General features: G+C 33.4%; 2 protein-coding genes across 2 annotated transcripts; one reads left to right on the forward strand and one right to left on the reverse strand.

Moving 5' to 3' along the window:
- Nucleotides 1–396: 396 nt before the first annotated feature.
- LOC118282123 (T-cell activation inhibitor, mitochondrial) lies at nt 397–4,991 on the forward strand. Its single transcript, XM_035603057.2, has 13 exons — nt 397–582; nt 719–839; nt 1,160–1,277; nt 1,409–1,544; nt 1,735–1,848; nt 1,927–2,044; nt 2,218–2,320; nt 2,472–2,563; nt 2,646–2,746; nt 3,677–3,823; nt 3,923–4,054; nt 4,185–4,329; nt 4,487–4,991. The coding sequence occupies exons 1-13, from the start codon at nt 560–562 to the stop codon at nt 4,574–4,576; spliced, it is 1,440 nt and encodes a 479-aa protein (XP_035458950.2). The 5' UTR covers nt 397–559; the 3' UTR covers nt 4,577–4,991.
- LOC118282124 (kinesin-like protein costa) lies at nt 4,964–9,471 on the reverse strand. The gene is made up of 6 exons (XM_035603058.2): nt 8,721–9,471; nt 6,558–8,494; nt 6,214–6,432; nt 5,587–5,723; nt 5,245–5,389; nt 4,964–5,111 (listed from the first exon to the last, which is right to left on the reverse strand). The coding sequence occupies exons 1-6, from the start codon at nt 8,995–8,997 to the stop codon at nt 4,992–4,994; spliced, it is 2,835 nt and encodes a 944-aa protein (XP_035458951.1). The 5' UTR covers nt 8,998–9,471; the 3' UTR covers nt 4,964–4,991.
- Between the last annotated feature and the right edge of the window lie 337 nt (nt 9,472–9,808).

A 9,808-nucleotide genomic window follows, 5' to 3' on the forward strand; every position in this document is an offset into this window, starting at 1 on the left:
AGCCACTGCACCAACCGTGCAGTCAAATCTACAGAAGATACAATATCACAACTGTTATTCAGCAAAAGGGTCTGCTTTATGTGTAATTTAAATCATTGTCTACATCTACTTTTGACGCCTGTTTCTTGAACAAGCATTGGATGAAACTTGGGCACTATTTTAAACTTTGCGCTAAGAAAATTAAATGCATTAAATACTCGGAAAGCTAATGGAAACTTGGTGCGTGGCCCTGACACTTAACGATTTCCAGTATCCATATGTGAAATAATAATATCATACACTCATACAGTTTTCACCAGCTAAATTTCTGTAAGGTAATCTAGAATATCATCGCCGACTATTTATAATCTGTAAGTTGACACTGTCACTATCTTGTCATTGTCATTTGTCAAAATATCTAATTTAAAATTTGATCGACCAAGTTCAGGGTCGTTTCCGAAAAAATGTAGAAATTTAACAAAGAAAAATATAGTTTTGCATATTTAACAGTGCGTAAATTCTAAAAAAGATAACTAGATGTGTTTCTACGACTATCCTGTTTACTCCACAATCTTTTAAAATGTATAGCAGAACCAAAATATAGTAAGTTCTATCAAAAAGCAACCTCTATTCATTGTTTTTGTTAATAATTTGTAAAAATTCTACCAATAGCATCTGTTTGTGTTAACATTTTGTAAGTACAAAGGTGTTCGCACTAATATTTACCAAAATATTTCAGTTGTGGGTGTACCAGTGGGCTGGTATGCAGATTTTTAAGTTCTGCTGAAGTGTCTACTGCTCTTCGACCTTTTTACTTCAGTGTTCATCCAGATCTATTTGGAAAATATCCAGAACAAAGGGTATGTTCTGAAAGTAAATTATTCAAATTAGGAATGAGTATTTAAATGGTTCAATATCTAGACTGGTACATTTGTCAGTAGGGTCTATATTTTAATAATTCATAATCAATTCCAGTCTAAATAATAGTTATATAGTACTTAATGAGATTTTTATGTAGTTTTTTTAAGACTGGAGATCATTAAGAACAATTCTTCTAATTAATTATACCTAGTTGAGCAAGAATATACTGTCTAAATTTATGCTACTTAAATATAATAATTTATGAGAATAATTTTAATATTATATTGTTTTTAATTCAACATTACTTATTCATTTTAAGAAAATCAATGAAAACTCCCTGCAACAGCTGAGTGCATTAATAGAAGCCCAACAATCTAGCAAAAGGATTTCAGTTCCACCATTATCATTCTATGTGAGACAAAAGGATAAACCAGAAGGTAAACAACATCACTTTATTAAATTTAAATTACATTTTATACACATGAAAATAAATAACTTCGATAAAAATAAGAAATGGTGATTAATTTTGTGTTAGCTATATTAATATTATATCATTTCTAATTTCCAGGTGAATTTAAGCTCATAAAGATTCAATTAAATAGCAATAATGTAAGAGAAACAGTTGTAAAAGTTCTCAACGCCTGTGATATCTCTACCAAGTACATTGATAAGATACCGGATAGGCCAAAAGTATCTAACTTCAGGTTGGTATCCCCTAGATTGCTTATTCAAAATACCTCTTATCTAATCATTTGACTAGGTAAACACTTGAATAGGTTTTGAATATAAATCCCCATCAATATCACATGAATCTAAGATGTTTTTCGCTTAGCAACATCCTGTATCTAATGCTGTCTTTCACACTCACACATATGTATGCCCTTTTGTTTACAGCAAAGCCTTTAGTAATAGAAAGTATGACTATGCATATGAACAATATGAAAAAGAATTTGATGTGGGGCAAATCAAGAGGAAAGTAGTTGAGAAAAAATTCAGCGCTAATATTGTGTATGTATTATATGCCTTATGTTTTTATAATTAAGATTGAAGATATAAAAATAATTTTAATTTGTTTCTATATTACAGTGAATGGGTATATGCAAACAGCAGAGATGCAAAAAATAAATATGAATCAGCAGCTGCAACAAGGGAGCAAGTTCAATCTCTAATAAACAACCTTTGCAAAACTTATGGTATTAAACAAGTTGGTATAATATGAACATTGAATAATCATGCATACTCATTGCCATTGCTTTTAAAGCTTGTTGAGTAATCTCAAATATATTGACTAATTGCCAAGCTACTATCATCATTTTATTCAAATTATTTATCAAAGATGATCCAAGACTGTGAAAAATGAATGTTATATGGATTTAGGTGAAATACGACAGTGGTTGGAATATGAGCCATATAAGAGGCGCATTGCAGAGTTTAGACGCCCTGGCTTCACAGCATCCAAACATAATGACGAATTTAGAAGGTTAGTATTCAATGTTGTCTTTACATAATTCATACAAAAATAACATAATGCTGTTTCTGAAATCACGGCACCTTGGCTGTGTTCCAATTTTTGTATGACATGCAAAGTTGCCATTGAAAATATCTGACAAATTCTTAATTTTTCTATTCAGGCAGGACAATAGCTCTGGGACAGTTTACTGGCGTCAGTCTAGATGGCGATGTGTTCCTAAATATAATGGACGTACGAAATGAATGGATGTCGGTGAGCAAAGATATAGTTTATAGATTAATTTTATTTTCTATATGTATTTTACAATTTTATTGTTTTCTTAACATTTTTACAGCTAATAAAAAAAGTGAGTCAAGAGGACAGTGCCTTAATAATGATACCAAATTATGAGAAAGCATTGTCTAGTATTTTGAGGGATATACACATACGGCGAAGGTAAGAATAAGTTAATTCAATCCGCAATTCACTAAACTGTATAGCTGTATTTTAAATCTGTTATTTTTTAGGAAATTTATGCCGAAAGTGTCAGCGTATCAGTACTGCAGTCATTTGAGACAGTTGATCACTTCCCTTTTTTTAGATTCTGTGATGATCTTGAGGAATTCTGGTGGTTTGAGAGGCCGCTAAGATTTAGTGGTTTCTGGTGGTTTTCACGGCCTCATTTGGTGGGCTGGTAAAATAAAGTTGGCAACTCTAAGCTTGTCAAATTGATTTCAGATTTTGTTATTTGTGTTGTTATAATTATATGATTTCTAGTTGCCGATTGCAGAAACTTGCCGAAAGTTGACTATTTAATGCTATTGCAATATATGCACGAAAATGAATGCTACAATTTTGCAGAAATACGTATTGGCAGTGTTGTTTTTGCAGGCTGGTACAAAACAATATTTTGGATCCTTCATTGGCGTATATGTTTCATTGAAATCCATTTTATTGACGAAATAATGTCAATGAACAGTTGTGAATAATAACAATAAGCAGTGTGTCGATTCAATAGGAAAATATTGTGTAAAATCTATTTCGATTTCGAATGTAAATAAAAGTTACAGCTTCAACTTTAGCTAGCTTTCGTGACTTTAAACATTGACATTTGACACTTGATGTTTTCATCTGAAACCATGATTGCTAAGGCAAAGGTAACGACTGCATTCTGCCGTACCTATGACGTCATCACATGTTTTGTGATTTTAATTATTTTTCTCAGAAATAAAAAATAAAAAAAATATGACATAAATATATTCGAACTCAGGATACGAAAATAAAGAAATGGTATTTTTGTTTCCATGTCGTATCAGTTTTGAAATGTTGTCAATTCACTTAACTTATGAAACTGTATAAATATATTCAAAATTCTTTACTTTTTAGGAAATTTATGCCGAAAGTGTCAGCGTATCAGTACTGCAGTCATTTGAGACAGTTGATCACGTCCATAGGCGACTACTATGGTCGTGGTTCGAAATTCCCGCCGAACGTACCTGAATCTCTGCAGAAATACGAAATTGTTATAGAGCCGTAAGTCCGCAATTTTGTTAACTTACTAATAGTTTATTGCTTCAGTCCTCGAATTGTATGATATATAAAATGCTTCAATTTGGTTGAATATTTTTCCAGGGAAGCGGGGCCACTAATGGTGTCGCCTACCGGACAGTTCATTACACCATCCTCTTGTCCAGCTGAAGAACTAGTGGCTTTTATTGCCAATCATTTAGATGAAGCTACACTTTTGATGACGGAATATAGCATGTAAGTCATAAGAGTAACCAAAGGTCTCTCTTTAAAAGTTTTAATTTATTAATTTAATTTTTCAAATGAAAATGTAGTGTATTTTGAGGGATTCCTTAAATAATAAAAAGCACTTTCCTTTCTATTCCAGTAATAAGCATGTGGAGAAGGCACTTCATAAAGAAGTTATCAAAAGATTCGGTCTGCTGGACCTACGAAAGGATGACAGCATCACACCAGCCTACATGATTTCATGCTGCCAAAGGTTGCTGACGCGAAGCGAACAGCTACATGCGGTAAATATACACATTTTACTTTTTTCCACTTATCTTTTAAAACAATGTGTTACATTTGTAACGGGGTCGCAAGCGCGATTGACTCCTGATTTGATATCCAGGATCTCATAATGCCTGGCAGATCTGATGTACCTACTTGTATATTTTCTTGTTTCAGAAACTTCATGGAACAGTGCTTTACATAACACATTACTACTCTGTTTTGTCAGAAGGGATATTGTGCATACCCTGGAATTTTCAATCATGAGTTTTGATTTGTGTAGTGTAAATATGTTGTAGGTAAAATAAAACTTAGATCAATCAATTTATTTTTATATAATTTTCATTTAGAATATGTACACGTCTAATCTCGTATCTTGAAATGCTCGAATTTAGTTGAATGTATAGAAAAAGGAATATATTTTTATACACTCTAGTGAGTAGAATAGAATTGGCAAAAGTATATACAAATAATGCAAATTCGAATAAAAGTGTTTGTATTTACACATTGCAAAATTTAAAAATGTGATGTTATGTAAATTAGTTTAGTGAAAGTAGAATAGAAATAGAATGCATAATACAAACTATGGCTACATGGTTACTTCAATAAACAACATTAAATATTTTATAAAGATGAATAATAAAACTGAATTGATAACTGCAAATAAAAGTATGTACAAATATCAGTGCTTTTTATTTTGTTGTACTATGATCAGCTTGTTTTTCTCCTTCGTCACCTTGGCCACTGGGAGGTTGGTTGCTGGCATCAGCTGCCGCAAGTTTTGACTAGGTATTTGGGGCGGCTGAAATTTAGATAAAAAGATATGTCAGTCAATAGTAGTGGTTTCGGCTTCTAACACGCCTACGTCTCTAATTGTTTTATTTATAATTTATGATTATTATTAAAATTAAAGTTATTTTAATTTCAATACTCACAGCAGGACACCGAGCAAGCTGCTGTTTCATGCGGTCGACCAATCTCATAGCATCATCAGATGTTTCTGAATCAGTTGTGATGCCCAAAGACAGGGCCCTTTCCGCATTACCTCCATCTAGACATCTGTGTATCGACTGGAAGTGTCTGTAACAAAAAAAAAAATAATAACGATATGTGGGGAGGTTCATTCAACATTTAAGTATTCTGTTTAAACAAGAAATTGCAATAATAAAGAAAGGTACAAAGCGTTTATCCTGTTTTGTGCCGGGAATGCGGATCCACGCGAGACAATATAGGCGTAAGTTCAAAAGGAAAATATATTTAATTCAAGAATTATTAACCTGGAATGAGCGTGTGGTCTCAAGCGCTGCGCGTGCCTCCAAGCTGCAGCGGCGCGGGCGCGCCATACTGCGGCCTCTTCGCTAGCTGATGCGACGCCAGCTTCCAACGCCGCGCAAGCTCCTCGTAAATCCACCACCTGAAATTTAAAATATAGATATTTATTTTATATGCCTATGTATATCTACTGTTGAAATAACAAATACATATATGAACATGGAAAAGCAGAAGTAACTTCTGAGTTAGAAGTATCAAGTGGAAGTTCTGAATGCATAGTACTTAACTATTTATTATCATGGACTAACGTTTCATTTACAACTGACAAACATTACTTCAAAGCTATGCAAGATTAGTCATCAAAATTCATAAGATCATCACTACAGTTGCGTAACTGTTAGGTACCTAATTTTACCTAAATAAGATTTTACGTTCACACACTGATTACGATAAAATTGTAAAATAAGGTGATAAGGAAACACCTGTGCTAAATGATGTGATTCTCAGTAGTAGAAAATGTATTGGTTTCAATAGTGGTAATATTTTAATTAAAAGTTTGCTGGAATGTGAGTGAAAAATAATAAATTCAGACTATGTGCTAAGAATTAAAGATACATGAAATTATAAATTACCTTTTGGAAATACCTATAGAGCAGTGTTTTCATTTCGTCATGCGATAATTTGTCAAGCCGTGCCATCAACATTTGTTCTCCTCTACTCCTTGAGTCTTTGTTGTCTTGAGAATCGGACAGAGAAGCTGATGGTGATTTGCCGCAAATTAAATTATTTTTGTATTCTATCGCCGTATCTATTGCTTCTATCGCTTCTTCACATTCCAGAAGTTTGCGTTCCTGAAATGGTAATTGTAAGTAGGTTATTGGTTGCTTCAAAGATATTGTCAGTTGGAGTATGCTACTTGATTTAAATGCTTATGTCATAGATATGGCATAGTGGAACCAAGTGATTTTAAGCTTACCTCAGAATCTGAAAGAGATTTGTAAATTTTCCTCTTATGACCTAAACTGCATCTCTGTTCATGCAAACATTCTCTGGTCTTTCTCAGGTTTTTAATTTCTTTCCTTAACAATAATTCCTTTTCTTTGGACATCTCTAATGTTTCCAAATCATTAGTCTTTTCTTTCAAAATACTGTCTAGTTGAGTAATTCTATGTGTAAAGTGTTTTAGTGAGTGTGTCTTCCTGTCCTTAATATCTACTGAAGTATCTGAGAGTTCATCCAGCTTCAATTTATCCTTCACAAGCTCTACATCTAATGTATTCTTACGTTTTTCATCCTTTTTTATTTGTCTTTTGATTTGCTCAATTTGTTTTTTATAAGTTTTAAGATTTGTCTCATGCCTCTTTATCTCTCTCATGGTGTCTTGGTCAATCAAACTACTCTCTATTTTATCAGAATAATGCTTACTTTGTGTATGACTCATTGATTTAGACAAGTCACTTATCAGTCTCTCTTTGGCTATACACAGATTAATCAGTTCTTTGAGCTGTGACTGGCTGCTTCCTATTTCTTTTGAAAGCTTTCTTGCCAGTATTTGCTTTTGAGTATATTTTTCTTTTGTCATTTTATACTTCTTGCATATTTCATCAGTCTTTGGGTTATCAATCATTTTAAGTAATTCTCTCTCAATTAATTTTGGTTCTGGATCAACATCCTTTTTGTGAGATTCAATAAGTATCTTTTGAGATTCAGGTGAGATTGCTTTAGCTGCAACTTTTCTTAGTAGCTCTAACTCAGCTCCAGACAGACTTTCACCAGGTTGTATGGTTCTTCTTCGCCCAGAATTTGACTGAGATGTCATAACAGGCAAAGACTGTGATCCACTTAATTCTGATATTGTGATATCATCTGAGTCAATGTGGTTCAGGTATTCCTCACATCTATCAGCAAACAGTTGATCATTCTTTTCTCTAAAATACTCCATAAATTTTTCAAGTTTGTCCTGGAATACTGTGTCAGAATGAGTATCTTCCTCTGAATCTGAGTCCACATCTGATTCACTGGGTTCACTAGGCTCTGTGTCTTCAGCTATCCTAGGCAGACCTTGTTTTATATTAGCATCTTTGTTATCTACACCAGCATCACCATTCAAACATTCATCACATTCAGCTTTTAAGAACAACCATTCACTGACTTGGTTAATATCAGCTTCAGACAAGGACTTTGACTGAAGAATTTTGTTGAAAAGCCCCTCTGCATTAGAGACCAGTTTAATCCACTGGGTTGTGGCAAATTGTAAATTAAAATTGTTGTCTGCATGTGGTAACACTGATTTTTCTGTGTACACAGGAGTGTTATTGTCAGCAAATAAGTTGACAGTAACAAAGTTCTTAATGCCTCTGCAGCACAAACACAGGTTTAAAGTTTTTAGTGTGTCCTGATAGTCTTCTGGTTCTGCACTAATACAGCCAATAACCCAAGTGAAAGCTCTGCCACCAAAGGAGTCTCTAAGCATTGCTGTGAGAATGCATTGGTCATAGTTTATCTGTTTCGGTGGGTTGCCAGCCAGTAGTTCTTTTATGATATTCTCAAGGGCAAATAGACCTGGTTCTGGGTAGGCAGCAAGATCACAGAAGCTTGCGGTGGACATTCTATGATTCAACACACCATTGGTGCTCACCCACTTCTGTTCAACACTCACTGTGAACACAGTGTGGTTGTTTCCTTGACACCTCTGCCGCCATCCCAATTGTAAATACTGGAAGGCCTCTTCAACATTGCAGCATCTCACTAACCCAGCTCCCAATACATCAAATATGTTATTGTTAACTACTTGCATCCATGTTATGTGTAATATAAATTCTCTCTCTGGCATCTGATTGAGTTTATGGAATATTTCAGACAAAAACCGAGGTACTATTCCTTGGTCACATTCACTGTGGATACATTCAAATCCTGAAACAATACAATGTTTTATTTATTATCTAAGTTAAGTTGCTTTGATTTCATGTAGGTAACTAAAATAAAGACAAATATCAGTATTTAATAGTATTATCTTAATGATTACACTGATTCTTACTAAAAGATATAATTGTAGAATGCGAGCATGTAGTATCTATTCATTTAAGAATTGAGACATAAATAAACAATACACATTTGTGTTCCAATAATGGCAACTAACCTGGTCCAAATAAAGTGTAAGTTTTGCCTGTCTTAGCCTGTCCGAATACAACGACTGAAGTGTCACAGCCATCCAAGAAGCAGTTGATCTGTGGTATCATGAACGAGTTGAAGAGGTTTGCCTGAGTGCAGTCCACTGGCAAAGCCCTGTTCACATGAAATGTCTGTCCACTCTCAGTGATTACAATTTGCGTAACAGGATTGCTAAATATACACTGCGATGAGTCCTCCAAATTTGGAGGCTTTAGCCTTACGGCTATTTGAACAGGGATATCCATTTTAACTTATTGTTTACGAAAACTTTAGAATGATTTCACTCTAACTTTGATGGGGTAGCTATCAACACCATTTTTTGTAATTACATCACTCAGATTGACTAATTATTATGTTTCGTATCACTTAATGGAGATAAAACTTTATTTATAGAGATTCTATTGATTTTAATATAATAATAGCCCAACAATTTAAGCCTTTATTTCATGAAAACAGACAGAGACAGATGTAGTCACAAACTTGACAGCAACGCGACAATTTTTTATATGTAGCAACCCATTTAGAGAAAATGGCTATGATTTGGGCAAATCGATGAAATAAATGAAGCAGCTACATAATTTGACTAAAAAAAATGTTAACGTAAACTAATTGCTTTTATTAAACAAATTATGCATTTAACAGACCAGTCAATAACTTTCTTATTATTAAGTTGCTCTTACATATGGCAATATTTACTACTGGCATTTGTATTTCAGTGCTGCAAGCGTCATTTTTTAGTAAAATTAGTAGTTTTACAGAAAATACACCACAAATTAGAGATTTTTTTACTTTAATAAATAAATGATATTTATAACTTAATATCAAGTTTAAAAAAACACACGTGTTAGAGTAAGCTTAACGAAATATAATTTTTTACGGCCGAAACAAGTCGGGTCCCACCCTGGGTATAGTTTTGGATATGCAAAAATAGGTAGATCAACATTCAAGTACATTCTATTTGTTGCTTGTAATCAACTAATAAAAGGTTAAAACTATTTATGTGTCTTATTATTCATTCCTGTAATTATATAAATAAAAATACCTATTAAAATTAAG

The sequence above is a fragment of the Spodoptera frugiperda genome, chromosome 28 (assembly GCF_023101765.2).
Source record: "Spodoptera frugiperda isolate SF20-4 chromosome 28, AGI-APGP_CSIRO_Sfru_2.0, whole genome shotgun sequence".
Classification (NCBI taxonomy): Eukaryota; Metazoa; Arthropoda; class Insecta; order Lepidoptera; family Noctuidae; genus Spodoptera; species Spodoptera frugiperda.